The sequence below is a fragment of the Antechinus flavipes genome, chromosome 2 (genome assembly GCF_016432865.1).
Source record: "Antechinus flavipes isolate AdamAnt ecotype Samford, QLD, Australia chromosome 2, AdamAnt_v2, whole genome shotgun sequence".
Taxonomy (NCBI): domain Eukaryota; kingdom Metazoa; phylum Chordata; class Mammalia; order Dasyuromorphia; family Dasyuridae; genus Antechinus; species Antechinus flavipes.
Genome location: NC_067399.1, coordinates 454,025,027 through 454,045,386, shown reverse-complemented (window position 1 = coordinate 454,045,386; position 20,360 = coordinate 454,025,027). Strand labels below are relative to the sequence as shown.

Here is a 20,360-nt window from a genome sequence, read left to right as displayed (position 1 = left end):
CTCTCAGCTTAAGATGTAGGGGTATAGTGCAGCAAACAAACTGAGGACATTAACCTAAATTCCCTTCCTCTGGTCTCTTCCTCATTTCACATCACTCAAACATTTTTTGACTATCTCCTCCATTCCATTTGTGGCATAAGTAGGCAGTTTTTTTCCTCATTAAGGTCAACTTCCTTGACCCCCCAAACCTTTCATCTTCTGCAGATTGTTTATCACTATCATCCTCTTTCCTTCTCTCTCTCTGTGTATGTCTGCTCTCTGTCTCTGTCTCTCTCTGTTCCCCCTCTTTTCTCTCTTCAATTACTCTCTGACTCTTGGCTTCTTTACTTATAAGCATGCACATGTCGCCACCTTTTCAAACCCTCACATGACCCATTCATCTCTTTTTAGCTATTGTCTATAATATTCTTCTCTTCTCCGCCAAAAGCCTTGAGAAAATCATCTACAACTGATTCCTTCACTTATCTTCTCTTCTTAACTCTGCAATCTGGCTCCACCTATCGCATCCAAATTAAACATCTCTCCAAAGTTACTGACATCTTAATTCCCAATCTAATGGCCTTTCCCCAATTCTTATCTTTCTTGATCTCTCTACATCATTTGACACTATTGATCACTTCTTCTGCAGGATACATTCTGCTCTCTACAATTTCCTTGACACTACTCAACTCTGGTTGTTCTGTCTGACTGCTTCTTCTCAGCCTCTATTAATTCTTTGTTTTTGTCACTATCCATGAATATTCTTCAAGGCTCTGTCTTAGATTTCTTGCTTTTTTTCCCTATAAATTATTTCACTTGATGACTTCATCAGCCCCCATGGATTCAATTATCATGCCTATGAAGATGCTTCCCAAATCTGTGTGTCTAGTCCTAGTCTTTCTCTCTAAACATCAAATCCCACATCACCAACTGCCTTTTGAACACCTTAAACCAGATGTCTCTCATGGGAATTTTAAACTCAACATGTCCTAAGCAGAATGCACTATCTTTTCCTTAAATCCTGTTATTTGGCAGTTAGAACTTTTTATAAGCTGACCTTTTTATATCTTTCTGAACTTTTTACACTTTACTCCCCACTTCATACTCAAATTCATTTATATTGCTATATGCACACATGACACCCTATTTCCTATCTCCATCCCTTTGCACTACATATCTCCCTTGCCTCAAATTCTTTCTTTGCTCATCTTGGGTTCTTAGTGCCCCTGGTTTCTGTCAAGATTTTTGTTGTTTAACTGCTTTTAATTGCTGCAAATCAATCAAAATTGTGTTCAACTCCTTGTGAATACATTTGGGGTTTCCTTAGCAAAGATTTTGGAATGATTTGTCATGTCCTTCTCCAACTCATTTTACAGCTGAAGAATCTGAGGCAAACAGAGTTAAGTTGCCTAGAGTCATACAGGTAATAAGTGTCTGAGGCCAGATTTGAATTCTGGTCTTTCTGGGCTCAAATCAGAGCTCTATGCAGTGCCAACTAGCTGTCCTTCTATCAAAATTCAGTTCAAATATTGCTTTACACAAAAGGCCTCCTATTTTTTAAAAATCTTCCCCAATTACCAAATCCATCCATTTCCAAGTACACCTCACTTTGCCATAGTTTACTTCCCCAGTTATTCAAAGGGGAAAGAAAAAGTAAAGTAAAGCATTTGTGTTTCATTTTCTGCAAATTTATAAGTTCCAAGAGGGCAAGAATTATGCCATATCATAATAAATACTTAGCAAACACTTGCTGAAGGGATTAATGAATAAATAATAGTTTCAATTTTATAGCACATTAGCACATTATCTTTTTTTACAAAATCTTTTTTTTTTCCAGGCACAACATCCCTGTAAGGTAGATAGATATAATAATTCCTTTTGAAAGATGAGGAAACTGAGACCAAAAGAGAAGATATTACTATCCCATTGGTCCCACAGCTTATATTGAAACTCAGATCATTTGACTCCAAATGCAAGACTTTTTGATCCAACTAGCTTTCTCTAAGGTATTATCATCAGTTGGGATCAATGTGACTATTAGATCACAGAAACCTTGACAGCAATTAAGCTGCAAGACAATCAGATAAAGAATATTATTTAGCTTCTTATTTTAAAAATTATGCTCTGCATGGAAGGAGATAAGAATGTTTAATGCAAAGAAATTTGCTTAATTCCATACTTGATTACATGGCATTTTTCCTTTCATTTCCCCTCTTATTTATCTCCTTTCCTCTTCAACACCATAGCTGGAAGCTATCTAGATTACAAAATTTTCTACAATGTAGTCTCAAATACTGGACAGTCCTAAAACCAAGTCAGTAACAGGAAAATCAGAATAGAACTGGGAAAGCAATGGAGAATGAGCTCAATGGGCACAGCCCCTCTGTGCTATTTGGATGATTCCCTGATGCTGCCTAAAATGGAGTCAATAAAATCTCTCATCATGTTAGGGCATGATGTTCATAAATAATTAGACTCTGACTATGACAGTATCTATAATTGAAAAAGAAAAAATAAATATGTTCCTTTTTTAGTGGTTGTTTCGGTTTGGGAATTATTTTTAACCATACCTTGAAAAATGGTATAATAATGATCTTCAAACTCCCATATAGCTAGGGTCTACACCTCAGGTTCAAAAAAGAGTTTGGGACTTGAGGAGAGAGGAAATGACCTTTTAGTCTCTATGTTCTCAGGTCCATAAGCTTTTTTCTGGCTACTGTGCAAGAGCTACCCTTCTCCAAGGTTTTTGGTTTTGTTTGTCCTCATCTCTTCCCAATGGGCACATCTGCTCGTGGATTCCCCGGCTTGGGTCCAAGCTCTTTCCATGGGATTTTGGAAAGGACTTGTGAGGTTCCCAAGGTACTGTCATCCATCCAGTTACCTAGTTTGTGGGTGTCATGCCTGTCAACTCTAACTCTGCTGATGGGAGAAGGGCAGGAAGGACTTTTTAAACTCACCAGGCTATATCACCAGTTCAAGCCATCTTCACTCCACTTGACCTTTCTGCTACCATCTTCTCCCCTCACTTCTCCAATCTACCTTCCACACAAATTACAAAGCCTACATTCCAACAAGAAAAAAAAATGCCCCCTAACTTTTATCATAGAGTCTGACCAGCACAGAACCTAAGTCTTCCTACTTTTGATTTAACATATTAGCAGTTTCACAGCAAAATTTCTATTCCTGGGCAATTCTAAGTTATTCTACATTAGTGAGAGGCCTTTAGTGGCAGAGGTGTCAACTTTTTATATTCCTATTATACTAATACTTTCCTTATACCAACCTATGAAGTAGGTAGTATAAGTATATGACCTCCACTTGCCACATAACCATCAGGTGCCATCTTTAGTGACTCACTGGGAATTTCCATTATCCCCCTGCTGATCACCTGCTTTGCTTTCCATAGGTTCTCAGAGGCCCAGAAATCTTATATTTGGCATTTCTGCTTCTCTCCATGGGGTGGAAGTGACTTTTGCTTATGGTTTTAGACATACCTCATTTTAAAAGTTATGAAAAACCTACCCCTTAATTTGAAAATTGTGCCTTTCTTGAACAAATAATATCTCAATGAATATTAGTGATATTGACATAGTAGAACTGAACTGATGTTCTACAGAAATAAAACATATTCAAGGATTTATTCTTCACATAGAATTCATAAGCAAATAATGCATAATAACTAGGATGTAGGTGCATAATTAGAATGTAGTGCATAATAAAACAACAAAATATCTGGCTGACTCTGGCTCTAGGCTTCATCTGGACACAGATGTTCTAGGTTCTAGGAAATGAATAATATGTGATTGTTTAATTCCCTATGGTTGTGCCCACTTCAAGCAAACAAAAGAATATAAACACTTTAGTTTTCTAAGGATGTTTAACTCATACTTCCAGGAGGATTGATTATCAGAAACAGAGGCAGAACAGTGGAGATGGATGTACTCAGGATCTTGGCTTGGTTCAGGGTATGCAACCTTACTTTTACGACCTTTCCAGTGGCATTAATTGCCAACCTCTCCTGGGTAAAGATAGCATATCTTGGAGCAGTGTTTGGCTCTAGCAAGAAAGTTGTTAGCTCCATTGTCATTCCAAGTATCTCCTCAGAAACCCAATCTCACTTATGTTATTCTGTGCTTCCTGAACATGGAGGACTCAGAGAGGCCTAAAAGAAACCAGATTTTCATCTCCAGGAATAAAGTCCTCAGATGGACCAAGCTACCCACAGTAGGCAAAAGAAATAGAAGGAACGATCAAACAAAGTGGATGCAGATGGATGATGTATAGGGAATGCATAGATGTCTTTCAAATTTCCACTTTCCTCTTATCTCCTACTTGTACCTAGACTATCCATAATCACAGTATCTCTGCTACTTGTGGGAATCACTCCTCCCTAAAATTCTTATTCCTGGAGGTAGGACTGAAAAATCATTAGGAACCAACTTTCTCACCAATTAGGTCCTCAGTTCTTCTGAGCTAGACTTTGTTCTTTGAAAGGAACAAAATCAATCAACAAATATTTGTCAGGTAATTACCATGTGCCAGATACTGTGTCAAGCACTAAGGATACAAAGAAAGGGGAAAACAAAAACAGAAATAGCCCCTGCCCTCAAGAAGCTTATATATTAATGGAGAAAAAAATTTATAAATACATAGCTACATAGAAAATATAAAAGGAGTAAAATAAAGGTAACCTTAAAAGGAAAGTCTCAAGTGTTTTGGAAGATTGGGAAAGGTCTCTTGTAAAAGGTAACATTTGACCTGAATCTTGAGGGGTACCAAAATGGCAGAAGTGAAGAGAGAGAATTTTCATGAGAAATATCCAGTACAAAGGCAAAGAGGCCAGAGATTATGTAAAAGAGCATCAAGTTCCTTCCTACAGAAAACAGAGAATCATTAGAATTCATTGAAAGTGGAAAAAATGTGTCATGAGCTGGTCTGGGTTTGGGGAGAACAAGTTTGGTAACTGTACGGAGAACAGGTTGGACTGAACAGGTGAGAAATAATGAGGGTGGACAGTAGATGGTAGCTGTGTGAGCAGAGAGGAAGAGATCTATCTTAGAGATGTTCTAAAAGTAGAAATAAGATTTGGCAACTTGTTGCCACACTGATTGTGGGCTGAGAGTGAAGTTTTGAACCTACATCACTGAAAGGGTGTTGACATTAATAGTAATGGGGAAGTTCAAAAGAAGGAAATATAATGAGCTGTTTGGAACATACCAATAATAAATTAAATCAACAAGAGATTAAGTATTCATTATGAGCAAGACACATGTTGCTTGAGATGCCTATGGGGCATCCAGTTTAAAATGTCCATAAGGCAGCTGGAAACAGAGGAATGGAATAACTGGAAGTATGCCCCATTCAGAGGAGAGGGCTATGTATCATAGCCTTCCTATCTTCAGTAGTTGACAACATTTTCATTGAAACCATTTTTTGAGATCTCAAAGGAACTGAGGGGAAGAAGGGTCTCTAAGTCTCATGATGCTTTAAGTCCAACACTGAGTCTCTACCATCAAGGCCAAATTCATCATCTGGATATCATCATCATCTGGGTCTACTGTGGGATAAGCCCACAACTGGATAAAACGCCTTTGCAAGACTCCCCATCCTTCCACAGAGGAGCAAATGTGGTATTAGATCTCATCAGCCAGCCTCCTTCAGTGGGATACCACCTATCCACTATTCTTCTCCTTAACTACTTGTTCAAAGGGGAAAGAGTGATGTTGAACTTAGCATCAAAAGATCTGGGTTTCAGGATTGGCTCTGATGTTTATTACCTCTACCACTTTGGGGAAATTATTTTTCTCTCTGGAAGTTTGTTTCTTTATCTGAAAAATGAAAAGGTTAGCCCAAGATCCTTTCCATTTCAGGAGCAAGAAGTGGGGTTTTGCATAGTCTATTATCTCTCCAGATAACCTGTCCCTTTGCCTGGCTTCACCTCCCCAAACCTGACCCTGCTAGATTGAGCTCAGTCTCAGGAACTAGGAGCAGATTCTCTCAACAAAAGCTGTTCTAAGTCATTCTGGAGAGCAAAAGGCTATAAAACTGCATATACCTTTTGATCCAACAGTCTCACTATTGGGTCTATATCCTGAAGAAATCATAAAAGGTGTAAAATGTGCACCAATACAAAAATATTTCTAGTAGCTCTTTTTAAACTGTAAACAATAAGATAGATATACCATTAGTTAGAAGAAGAAAACCAAAATACTTGTATCAAAAGTGAAAAAAATGCACCACTAGTGAAGGTGAAATTAAAATATTACTTCTTTTTCTGCATCCATTGAATTTTCTTCATTCCCTCCAGTTCCTGTATTTTCTTATAAATTATTAGGAAAGAATAAGAAAATGGGATGAAGGTAAGAGTGAATACTGTTATAGATTGTACTAGGAAAACAGGTCTAGGCAACCATGGACAGATTCCTGTGGATTAAGGAGCCAGTAGGGAGAAAGAAATCTAACTTTAGCCTGGGTGATTCTGGTCACTAGATATAGGCAGACCATAGATTTGTGAAACATTTCCTAATCAGGTCTATCTGGATGTTGTTACTAGACTGATACCCCTACTGAGTCTGTATTCCAAAGAAATCATAAAAAAAAAAAAGAAAAGAAAAGGACCCACATGTGCAAAAATGTTTGTAGCAGCTCTTTTTCTTTTTTTGTGGTGACAAAGAATTGGAAAATGAGTAGATGCCCATCAGTTGGGGAATGGCTAAACAAGTGATGGTATATGAAAATAATGGAATACTATTGTCCTACAAAAATATGATGAACATGATGATTTTAGATATACCTAGAAAATTTCAAATGAACTGATGCTAAGTGAAACAAGCCAAACCAGCAACAGCAAGACTGCAATGATCAGTTATGACAAACTTGGTTCTTCTCAGATATTCAATGATCCCAGGCAATCCCGATAAACTTTAGATGGAAAACACCATCCACATCCAGAAAGAGAACTATGTAGACTGAATATAAATCAACATATGCTATGTTTACTTTTAAATTTTTTTCTTCTATTTTTTTCTCGTTTTTCCCTTTTGTTCTGATTTTTCTCTCCCAACATGATTCATAAGGAAATATGTTTTAAAAATAAATTTTAAAAATGAATGTAACCCACCAAAAAATATTGGTTTTACAAACTGGGGCAAATAATTTTTTTTTAAAAGTAGCTGAAATTGTAGAACAAAACCTTTAAACACCTCTCCCTTTCAGTAGTCCCAGTATTCTTCTTTACAGCTAAGCCATCTATCTCCTTAATGTTCAGCCTCTCAGAAAGAATCAATTCAAATCAGACTTTCACCTGCATATATCAATGAGAGTGTTCCCCAGAAACGTGGTCCAGAAGTAACTTAAAAATGGAAGTGATTCTCCATACTAATACATTATTCCTGTTGGAGATAATCTCATCTACAATGTCGCCAGTAATGTACAGGTGTTCCAAACACAATAAAGGATGTCCTCTTTCAAGACACTTTTAAGATGATGCACAGAACATTACAAAACCCTCTTCCTGGGGCAAAGAACCTGTCTGACCACTTCTAAATTAAGAGTCCTTCCTCCAAAAGACACAGATCTAGCCAATCTGGTCCTTTCATCCTGATGCTAATGGGGACAATTTATGCTGACTATGTGTACAAGAATCTCTGGTATCTTTTAGCATCCAATTATAATTCCAACCTCCTTATTTGTTGTTGCCCAGCTTGAGGTAGGTATGAGAGGAACAGAAACAACTCAGACACTGCTCCCAAATGCTGTGTCCTTTAAAAAAAAAAAAGGTCTATTTGTACTCTCCATTGATGCCCTTTTGCCCTATTTGATTCTATAAAATAGAGGTGGGGTGGTCTAGAGAAGTCTTATAGCATCTCTTTTAGTTCTTGCATTCTTTATTCTAAGACTGTTTCTAGTTCTGATATTCTGAGTTCTAAGTCTCTTCTGAAGCTAATATTCTTTTTAAAAGATCCTTTCTGGCTACAAAATCTATGTTTCTGTAATTCTGTGTCACACAGGAGCTAGAATGTATTGGAACACATTACAAATCTTGGAAAATTGGAGAAACAGTGGTGACCCAAGAGATATGTCCCACAAGTGACTCTTGCTCTGAATTTTACACAGAGCCCTGAATTCTTCTTCCAAAGTAAAAGGATAAGACTTCTTTCGATGTCTGGCTTGTTATTTTCCCATCTTAGAGAAGAACCCTGAGGTAAATATCTAAAACAAATGTTAAAAGCATGATTCACAGCTACAGCCTTCCAAAAGGAATTAATAATCTCCCTTCTAAGAGAAGCAATCAATTTGCAAAATGGCTATCAGGTTCTAAGACAGCTATTTATTTCCTCCACTACCAAGAAAATACTTTAAACATAAATGGATGCACATAAACATGCATTAAAAAATATTTAAGGCAAAGCAATTACGCATAGCACCTGGGTTTTATTCTCCTGGGAGGTAAAGACAAACTGCAAGATTGCTGAACAGATGCATATTATCTGAGCCACTTACAAGTTTCAGATCTTCTGGCTAATGAAGCATGGCTTTTTAGTCCCTATCCAATCTGGGATATGTTGGCAGTTATCTCCTCCAGGAAATGGCCCAATTGCAAGAATCACCTCCTGATGGGAAAGCCAGTAGCTAATAAAACAAAAACAAAATAAGACAAAACAAGACAGGAATTCTTAAATTCATGGAGCCACCAAAGCCACAAATACCTATCCTTCAGGATCACTGGTCAGTAACCTATGATCAGGGAAAGAAATAACTCAAAATAAAAAAGTAAGGACTTGAGGTTTTATCTCAGAGTTATCCAAGTAAACACATGCTCCAGCTTCCATGTGCTAGTAGCAACCCTTACAGATAGGGTTGGGGGGAAGGGAGAAAAATCCTCTTCCCACTTCCATGTTCTAATCTAGAAGTCCAAGAGATCTGGATACATCCCTCAAAAGGGAAAAGACTTTCTATCTCATGCCTGGTTCTGCGATGTCCCTGCACCTCATGATGAAGAAAGAAGTATCTCAGTTTTTCCTCAGACTCAAACCAAATTTCCCCAAACATCTATTCTCACTGCAAACAGCCACCAAATAAAGATTAAATATTGCCAATGTTCTTTATTTAAAAAGGAATAAAAACAGCAACTAAATGAAGAGACACAATTCTCCATCACTCCACCCCACATATATACACACTTCATGGTTGGTTAACTGCAAGCCCAGCCAGAAAATACTGTATCACAGTCCCCTTTAGCTAGGAGTCAGAGCACATTTCCCCCAGTTCTTCCAGAAGTGTTTTTATTATACTGAAAAGACCACTGCACTTGAAGTCAAAAGATGTAGATTTAATTCCTGGTCCCCTAACTTATTTGATATGTGAGTTTGGATAAGTTACTACCCTTCTGATGCCCTTCTAAAGTTCCCTACCAGCACCATGAATAGAAGCCAACTGAACAAGACCTGTGACCATGATTATGAGAGGATCTCTTTATCCCCAAAATACTGGGCTTTGTTCTCATCTGTAAAGTTAGAAGGGTGCAAGAATAACTTACATTTCATAGAGAGCTTTAATGTTTACAAAAGAGTTTTCCTCATAACAATTCTGTGAGACATTTAATATAGTTGTAATGTCTATAAAAGGGAGATAAAAATAATAACACCTACCTTCAGGACAATTGTGAAGATCAAATAAGTTAACATATATAATACATTTTTAATTTTTTTAATTTAATAAAATATAATTTAAATAAATATATTTAAATAATAAAGTTAAAATAAATAGCATTTTAAAATAACTATAAATGAAACAAATATTTTCATAACATTTCACAAAAAAAGATTGTATATGAAACTGAAAATCTACCATGCATGACTTGCTATTCCTTTTAAATATACAACAAAATTACCATGTAAATTTCTTTTTTTCTTCCCTTCCACCTTAGAGATAAACTATCATTATACACAAATCGGTGTGTGTGTATGTGTGTTTATGTGTGTAAAATTATTCTATACATACTTCTACTAGTTTTTTTCTGGATACAGATAATGTCTTTCTTCATATGTTCTTTTTAAATAAATTTGCTATTTATAATAGTCAAACTAAATTATTTATTCAAAGTAGTTCTTAAAATCATATTGTTGTTACTGTATACAATGTTCCCTTGGTTCTACTCATTTTGTCTTTCATTATTTCACTTAACTCTTTGCATGGTTTTCTAAAATCACTGAGCTCATCATTTTTATAACATAGTAGTATTCCATCACAATCATATATCACAACTTGTCCAGCCGTATATAAAGCACTTTAAAGCACTATATAAATGTTAGCTATTATTGTTGTTGTTATTATTACTACTACTACTATTCCAAGTATAAAGAAGAAACTTAAGAATTAATGAAATAGCACACTGAAGGACATTATTACCAAGGAGTTGAGACCAGATCTCAAGGCTCTACCTTCAACACTTTTCCCATAACACCAGGCTGGCTAGATAGTTTTTAAGATCCCTTCAAAGTTCTATCTTTTTCCCCTCCTTTTTTTCACTGTTTCTACTGCCTCCTGGTGATATTGGACAAGAGGAAATAGTCTGCATAAGTCTTATATAAAAGTATCTTATGCTGAGCATGAGTAAGAGGGTGAGAGGATACAATAGAAAGAGAGGATGGTGCTCTTAGACCAGATTGGTATTATCTCTTCAGTTCCAGATTTAAGCAAGTGACCAGGGTAGAGACATGGCTTAGATCCTTATCAGAAGCCAAAAATGAAAAATCACTTATGCCTTCCTTTTGACACTGGGGAGACTCCTTCTGAAGAAGCATACCTAACTCCAATATTGAAACTAAGCATGAGATTAGAGATTCATGGGATTTACTAAACCCTAACCCTAACCCTAAAAGGACCCCCTTTTCATTCAGTTGTGTTTGACTCTTCATGGAACCATTTGGGGTTATCTTGGCAAAGATACTGGAGTTGATTTGCTATTTCCTTCTCCAGCTCATTTTACAGGCAAAGACATGGAGACAAATAGGGTTAGGTGACTTATCCAGGGTCGCATAGTTAGTACATATCTGAGGCTGGATTTGAACTCAGACCTTCCTAACTCTAAACTTAGTACTATATCTACTATATTACCCAAAGAAGAATTAGAGATCATCTTACCCAATGGTATCAAGCTCAGATAGAAATAGGGACTGAGATTGCATACTGATTTAATTTTCAAATGTATTATTACCTATGTTTTATTGTATTTTTATTTACTTTGTTAAAAACTTCCCAAATACATTCAACTAGTAGCAGCAAAAAAACATTTATATTGTGCTTTCAAGGTTTACAAAATGCTTTATGTGTATTAATTCATTGGATCTTCACTGAAATCTCTTAACATTGTCTGAAATTAGAGAAGTATTGGTGGCTTGGTTAGGGCAACCAAGGGACAATGCTACCTTACTTATGACCTTGTAACTTGAACTACCTGGCTCTTCACATGAATGTTCTGACTTCATTCAGTTATGATCCCTGTATTGAAATAGGGAATCATCAAAACTACTTGCTGCCATACATAGCATACTCATGAGCATTGGCATGTCAAATATTATGCATAATTTAGAGCAAGTGAAAGCATTCAAAAACAATTAATGTCTTTCTCATCCTTACTGACAAATTATTCTTGAATTTGATCATGCTTTCTCATGGCCAGTATTGAATAGAATATTTCTCTCACTTCCCCCTGAATCTTTGTATCTGTAAGTTGTTCCTGAATGTATTCATGGATCTGGTGTAAATGTTTGTTGGCTTAAAGTTGGTTTGTTGTCAAGAATCTTTGCAACTTGTTCTTGGTTTCTGTCCTCTGTTATCACTCTCATTCTAGTCTGCTCACAAAAAAAAAAAAAAAAAAAAAAGTTGTCCATGTTGGACAATGCTTTGAAGAGAAGGGCACTTTTGTCTTCTGTTTTAATTCCACCAGAAATAAGTTTCCACACTATCAGTCCTCTTGAACCTAACAAAAGTCAATTGCCCCACAAAGATGCTCTATCCCCAAAGTATGAAGATCATCTGAAAGAAAAATGGATCCTTGTCTAAAGAAAATGAGTCTACACTCCTCACAAAGAATGATGATGAGATCTACACTCGAGAGTTCAATGTTGTGCTCAAAACACATTTGAGCTGAAAGAAGGAGGTATCATCACTTGTCAGGTGGAGCATGATTTGGAGCTTCTTGTCAATGTGTAGGAGACACTAAGAGTCTCCTTTTTCAGGAGGGTAAAACAGATGTAAGGTACATTAGAAAATTTGCTGTATTTGAAGATAGAGAGAACCTGGGTTAAATTTTGACACTGTCTAGCATTACCTATATAATTTTGTAAATTAATCTGAGTCTCACTTTGTTCATCTGTAAAATGAGTAGATCTAGATGGCCTCAAAGGTTCCTTCCATTTTTTAAATTTTATGACATAGGATCTAAAGAAGAATAGATTCAGATGAGCTCAATCCTGGCTATACTGGGCACTCCAAGGCCTTTGAGTTGTAAATTTTTAGAATAATTTTTGCGCAGAAGTGTGTTTTTAAAAGTCCAGTTCATAGATACACAGAATTCATCTCTGCCCCCAGTATCTGAGAGGGATGTTTCTTTTTCTCTCCTAGAAAAACAATACATATGTGGTCAATATTTTTTAAGTGACTATTGAATTCAGAACATTATGCTGAGTTCTGGGGTTTGAATGCAATGTTTAAATAAGACCTATTCTGCCCTTAAAAGCTCAAAATATTTTAAGTGAATTTGAGAGTACAAAACCATAGGAATTCAATGGCGGGGGAGGGTAATTTCAGACATAGAGAAAATCCTGAGCAAATGCACAGTAGGGGTATGCTCAAGAAGTTTCAGTGTCTTCCCACAGCATTTAGAATAATGCATAAATCCATTTGGCATTTTAATCCTTCAGAATCTGACTCCAAACTTTCTTTTTAGACTGATTCTACATTATTTAGACTCATGAATTTTTTGTTTTAGACAGACAGTCCTATGGAAACTAGGACTAAGGAAACATTGTGGGACCAGTAAAAAGGAGGAAAAAGTAACCTCCTAAGGCATCTGGGAATCTGAGTAAAATCATCCATCTAGTATTGTGCCACAGTTTCCTTTTATTGTCCTGCCTCAGTTTCCCTAACTGTCCTGTCTGTTTTCCTGAATCCTCCTGCCTCAGCTCCTCAATCCCCTTGGTTGTGACACCTCTCCCTCCTAATCATTAGAACTGATATAATTTAGAGCTGGCTATGCTAAGATTATAAACTGTAAATGTTTAATCCAGATAAAGAGAAAGACCTTCTATCTTAGACATCATGACTCCAGACTTTCCTAACTTATCAGAATGTCTAGTGCCTCCCCCCATTCTGTCATTGTTCTTCTTAATCACTAAAACCCTATAAAGAACTTCTGGAATTCCACATTTGAGGCTGGATTCTTTGAGGCGAAGGTCTCATTCAGCCCTGGGATCAAAAATGGATTATTTTGGTCCCAGTAAATCTCTCCCTCTCAGTGATTCAAATAAAATATTAAAAACTCTCTACTCTCTATCTTGTCTCAATTTCTCCAGCATTACACTGTAATGGGCTGAGGCTCGAGTTGATGCACTGAGGTCCCAAGCACATGAGGCTAAATAGTAATTGGATCATACTCTATTAATATATATGCTTGGAGAAAGAATGGCCCCCACCCACTCTTTGTGCAAGTCCTGATGTGTTGTATAGGAAATACGATTTTGGTGGGTGGAGGCAAGGGAATGGAAAAGGAGGGGGAAGGAGAGACTGCTGGCTGGTGTCTTGTCACAGCTGCTCGTATTGCTATCGCAACCACCCTTCACCTCCAAACCCCTTCTGCTAGTTGGCTTCCTGTCGCAGCTGCCCATATTGCTATTGCAATCCTTCTTCACCTCTACTGAGAATAAAGATTGAAGATTTTCTCCTTAACCTGAATTCCTGACTCCGGCTGATTTTAAATACGCAGTCATCACATTACACTAGTAAGCATTCTCCAAATCACTCTACTTCCTATGGGAATGGTCAAAGTTAAGTTAAATCATGTTTTTCATTTTCTTTACCTTCTCTACAATAATGCTTTTTTATCTTTTGAATATCAATAATACTTTGAAGGTAGTGGTAGAAGTTTTGAGTGCTACATTCCCACTATAGTTTATATAGGGAAATATAGGAAGTTTATATAGGGATATAGTTTATAGAGGGTACAGAATTGGGAACAGTTGATTTAATATATATTTTGGCAATGTGGGGAGAGGGTTGAGGTTAAATAACAAAAAATTTCCCTACTAGTTTATTTTTAACATCAACTTAGGGTTTAAATTCATTTTACTATTGCAATATTTAACTATGCAAATTTTATCCATGATTGACAATAAATCTAGAAAATGTTGAAAATTAAAAGTCCAACAGAGGTGATAGTGTCAAAACTTACGCAAAGATTAAGAGGAAGATTGAGAAAAGACTAATAGATTACTCAATTAAGAAGTCTTGGTCAATTTAGAGAGTACAATTTCAGTTGATGAAGTCAGAAGCCAGACTTCAAAGGACTGGGAAAAGAAGTTGAAATACTTATTGTGGATGACTTTCACAAGGAATTTAGCCAGAAAAGGAGAGATATAGGATGATAGCTATCAGAGATGAAGAGGGAATTTTTTTAGGATGAGCAAGGAATAACTGAATAAAAGCTTAAAAATGTAGAAGAATTTGATGAAAAAAAGCAGACTCCAAGTGACTTAATGAAATAGGCTAATCAATACTTGAACTGAGCTGAAGGCAGCTCTTGGAATTTCCAGGACAGGAGGAACTAAAGCTTATAGGCTAAAAAGCAACTGAAAAACCAGGTACTAGACTGGGAAACATGTTCTCTCAGATGGAAAAGTAATGGCAGATCTCTTTTCTATACACCAACCCCTTCACCTTCCTACATATATTCCTACTTTGTCTGATAACTCTTCCTAAGTGGTTCTAGATTCCCATTAACTACCAAGTACTTCATAGTGAATCTTTGGGTGATGAAAATCCTGTTCCTGATTAGCCTTTCAATAATCTATATTCTCAGGAAGCACCAGATTGAACAGATAAACTGGGATTTTTTCCTGGAAATGCACAGGTTCAAGACTTGAAAAGGGAAATCCAAGGTTCAGTTATTTAAGTGTAGAAAAAGTCTTTAGTAAGTTCAGACTAATGATCCTATCTCAAGGGATCCCCAGACAGTTGATAAAAGCAGCTAATGATGTCCCATCATTTTCTGTCATCAGAGTACTCCCCCCATCAGGCGATTCTTATTTTGAGGTTTGTTAATGAAACCTCCAGAGCTTTAGTTATCCCATTACCCCATGATAATGTAAGGTCCTTGAAGGCAGGAACTATCTTACTTTTTGCTTGCATTTGTGCTCACAGTGCATAGCATAGTTCCTGGCATGTGAGCAACCTACAGTGGAGAAACTGAGTCCCATGGAGAAATTGTAAACAACTTTATGGAAGGACTGGAAATGAAAAGCTGAAAAGAGAGCCGCAATCAGAGTGGCGGTGGTGTATTAGGGTGGAGTACAATGGATCTTTCACCTCAGTTCTCTGTTTCCTCCAGCTGAAGAAATCACAGGTCCTCTCAGAGTCTGTCAGTCATGAAACATAGGTCTGACACAGAAGAGGAGGTCTCCACTCAATCTCAAAATCATAAACCTGTATTTCTGGATGCCTCCCCTTTTTCTCTTTAAATGTCCAGCAGCCATTGCTCTTAATCCCTTTCTCTTCAGAGCACCCCCCCAATCCCATGCTTTTGAGCCTGAGCTCCTGAAAATGGAGTTGGGAAGTGGAGAGGGTTCCTGAACCAGATGCTCAGAAATACTAAATTGGTCTCCTTCCTTCCAAAAGCAGAGAGAAGTGGACAGTCCCAGGAATCATAGACTCATTTGGCAAAGATATTCTTAAGAAAATACAAAGGGAGGATGCACCTATGTGGATATGTAGAAGCTTCAGTCCTGGAAACATCCCTGGTTAAAAACCATTAAGATCTGCCTTAGATCCAGTTCCTGCTTGGATTTTTCCCGCTATCCATGAGTTTTTTGATGAGTTAGGGAATGCAGGAGGAAATTATTGAGCCCTTGGGTACCTGATAGACTAATAGAGTGAGAAGGATAATCCCTAAGAAAGTTATACTACCTGTGGTAGGAAGGATATCAGAACCTGAGTTTAGGGATAAAGACAAAGAGGGCCCTGCTGAGAATGGATAGTGAAGATTCTGACAAAGTAATCTTAAGCCCTTCCCCATCAGTCTACACACACACACATAGGCAGAGACATACAGAGATCACACACTCACATAACTGTAGGGCTTCATTAACCTTATGGTCATTCATTGTTTCAGCAAACATTTACCACATTTCTACTGTGTGGAGAACAGTGTCCCAGATGTATAGTTCCTACCCACATAAATCTTATAGTTTAAATAGGAGGATAGGGCCACTCGGTAGTGCAGTGGATATATTCAGCATTAGGGTAGAACCTGTATTCAAATCAGACACTAGTTGTATGATTCTGGGAAAGTCACCTAGCCTTATTTCTCTCAATTTCCTCATCTATAAAATTAGCGGGAAAAAATGGGAAACCATTTCAGCATCCTGCCAAGAAAACCTGACCAATTAAACTGAAAGAATAAAAATAGATAACCACCGTGTAGTGCCGAGAAGAATCCCATCCCCAACCAACCTGCTGGACTGCAAGATGGGTGACTCAGGGAACCACTTCCCTAATATGATGTGGGTCTATATATCTTAAAACAATATAATTCAGGCATTGGAGGCAAGGTTTTTACCTTCACTAATAAGCCAAACCCCAGTTCAAAGTAAAGGCATCTATTGAAATGCTTTAAGTATATAAGTAAATAAAGTAGCCCCCAAAAAAAGAAAAGAAAAAAGAAACTCCTTTTCCCCCACAACAAACCTGAGGTTCTATTCCACAAAACAAAGCATCAGTGCAATAAGTGAACACAAAGGGAAAAGCATAACATGAGGAACACAAAGGTAAAGACATATGTATGGTGCACTGACACCTGTAGATGTACACACTGTAGTGTACTAGAGTCATAGGAATCACTGCCACCTCATTTCTCTCCTAATGTCTGCTTTCTGGGATGCTGCTCTATTGAACCCTAAGTCTACATCAGATACTGTTTGTTTCTGGCTCTAATAAAATCCTTCACTAGCTCTTCCTTAGGGAAAAAGGGGTGTTACCAGTCTCTCTTGGCTTAGAATTCATAGGCTTCTTCCAGTTCTAGAAAAAGCAGAAATCCTTTCCTAGTAACTAAATAATTTTTCAGACTTTCCTGTCTTGTTTCCTCTAGTATCTTAGTTACTGAAGTTTCTCATCTCCCTAGAAGGAAAATCTCAGCCTCCAAACTGCAGAAAAAAATAATGGGGTCCCCACCTAGCTAAGCCTTCTTAGAGGATGTAATATTTGAAAGAATCAAATTCTATGATTTGGATGACACTTTAAAAACCATCTTGCCCAACCCATTCTAAGACATATTTCTTTAACATTTCCTACTTTGACGATCTCTAACAAAAGGTAAATGTTCTACTCTCTCCCAAAACAGTTTACTTCTTATTTGAATAGCTGTTAATTTTTGAGATTTTTCCTTCTATCAAGCCTCTATCTCTCTAAAATCTATTGCTTTCATTTCACAAGCCTTTCAAATATTTGAAGACATGTTTCTCTCCTAGCAAGCTAAATAAATAACCCCAATTCTTTCAAAATGGCACAACATATAATTCTTCAACATCTTGGTTGCTCTCCAAGAGATCTTCCAGTTTTTCAATATCCTCATTAAAAGGTGGTGTCACCCTGAATACTCTCTTTATGGTATGACCAAGTTGAGTAAAATTCCTATTATTACTTGGCTTGTTCTGGATACTATGATTCTTTTTTCTTAATTCAGCCCAAGTCCATGTTGACCTTTTTGGCTGCCAGTTTGTATTCTTGATTTATATTCAACTTGCAGTCACTGTCTAGCCACATCTCCCTTATCCTGAAATGCTTGTCAGGTTACATTTCTATTTAGTTTTTGTTTGTTTGTTTGTTCATCTTTAGAAGAGATTTTTATTTCATTACCTGCCACCCTAAACTTCGATAATATTATTTTATGTGAAATTAAATGCACCAAAGGAGAAGAGATGTTATCAAAATTACTACTTACCCATCCAAATATCTCAAGTTTACCCTGTTGAGCTGCTATACCCCCATGGATTTTTAAAGATTTTTTTTGGTTTGTTTTTTGTTTTCCCCATAAAGAAAAAATAGGCAGGTGCATGTTGGTAAATGCTAGTTTTCAATAGCTAGAAAGAGACAAAGTAATCTCTGAGCATAGCACATAGGAAAAAGAGGGGAGGGGGAGACTATAATTCTGTGTATTACTACAAGGGAGTATAATACCTACAGAAGTTCTTACTTTTCCCCCCCTACCTTTTTACAGAGTTTTACATGAGTGATTCTAGAAAGGACATTGGCTGTAAAATGAAAGCACTCTACTTCAAGTATAGCTTCTGACAATATCTCTGTATCCTTAGGCAAATCAATGACCATCATGGAGTCCCAGTTTTCCCATACCTAACATGTAACAGTCCCTTCCGGTTTTATATCTGTGAATTTGAAATCTATGAATATATGAATATCCTATGAATCCATAAATAGTTTGATTTGGCCCAGAGAAGAGTAAATATGAATCTGAAAGAGATAACGGCGGAGTCTTGTCCCATTGTATTCTGCTCAAGTTATTCCCTCCTCCCCACCCCCACCCCCACCCCCCCCCAAAAAAAAAAAAAAACAAGAAAGCTGTGAACTATGGTATGAGGAAAGAAGGAATACTCAATAAAACACGGTGATTGAGTAAGAAATGAAAATAAAAGACTGAAACTTTCTCCCAGGGACTGGAAAAATTTTTAAAGCTAAAAGCTTTGGAATCCATCAACGTTCTATTAGTCATTTTGTCCAGTATTCTCCCCTCGGTCTTCTACCTCATTACCTTCTCCATTATTTCCCTCTTCGCTTGCTTCTCCATCACCATCACTCTCCTCGAAAGCTTCTTCTTCATCACCATCTTCTCCTATCACTTCTTCATTATCAAGATCAGATATCAGGTAGTACTGTAAGGGATTTAACCAGATATCATCTTTGATGACCTCCCCTAACTCATCTGCCCCAGCATCAATGTGGTCTGAGAACCAAGTGAAAAAGCTGTCTGGCTCCTCTAGAAACCTTTTGCGGCCACCTTTAATAAGGATCTGATTCGGGCGCCGGGTCAAGTCCTTCCCAGATTTCCAATGGATTTCAGTTGCCTTTGAAGCCAGATCCCCACCTTCTTCAAGGTGAAACTCTTTGGAGATCACTTTATTTTCAAAGTAAGGGTTTTCATCAAAATAAAAATCTATTCTGTAACCCGATTTCACGTCTTCGAATTCTATCACTTCAATCCTGGTCAAGTGATGCAGGGCTTCCTCATCTTCCTCCCCAAGCAGCGAGGACATCTGCGGGTGGCTGACAAGGGTGGTCACCCAGAAGTCCGGTATTTTGGCGATCCATTCTGACCTCTTCTGGAAGAAAGGCTGGCGGAGCTGATTATAGTTCTGTTCTACTTTCAAAATTTCTGCACTGGCCTGCTCATTCAGCTTGTCTATTTCACTCTGCACTTCATCAATTCGTTCAATTGCTTCTTGTTGCTCTTTTTCCGAGGTCTCAAGGGCTTCGTTTTGGTTGCTGGTGAGTTCCTTTTTGCTGACTTTGGCCGCCGGCGCTGACATGTTGCTTCCTCCGCGCTCACGGGCTCCTAAGCGTACCAGCAGCGGGGGCGGCTGCTTTTTCACCTCACACGCCACAAGTCCGCGCCCCACCCTCGCCGGGATCGCTCGCTCGGGCTCCAGCTCCGGCTCGGGCTCCGGCTCCGGCTCGGGCTCGGGCTCCGGCTCCGGCTCCGGCTCCGGCTCGAGCTCCGGCTCGGGCTCCGGCTCGGGCTCCGGCTCCGGCTCGGGCTCCAGCTCCGGCTCCGGCTCGGGGTCCAGCTCGGACTCCGGCTCGGGGTCCAGCTCGGGGTCCAGCTCGGGGTCCAGCTCGGGCTCCAGCTCGGGCTCCAGCTCGGGCTCCAGCTCGGGCTCCAGCTCGGGCTCGGGCTCTGCCTTCACCCTCTCCGCGGCTGCGCAGGTGCCTATGCCGATATTCCAACGATGTCGCAAACTCCTCCTCCTTCCCCTGGCTTCCCCCGGATCTCGGTCCTTCCGCGTTGGGGGGGATCAGGAAAGGAGGAGAGGGAGACAGGAGAAGAAGGAAAGGAAGGGGGGTGGCGGCTGTCTGGACCAGGGTATGAGCTTTGG

At 38.3% G+C, this 20,360-nt stretch overlaps 1 protein-coding gene across 1 annotated transcript; it reads right to left on the bottom strand.

The window, feature by feature from the left end:
• Positions 1-18,910: 18,910 nt before the first annotated feature.
• On the bottom strand, positions 18,911-19,917 carry LOC127550499 (protein SET-like). The gene has a single exon (XM_051979505.1). It carries the CDS (start codon positions 19,791-19,793, stop codon positions 18,972-18,974), a length of 822 nt encoding a protein of 273 aa, XP_051835465.1. The 5' UTR covers positions 19,794-19,917; the 3' UTR covers positions 18,911-18,971.
• Positions 19,918-20,360: the final 443 nt, after the last annotated feature.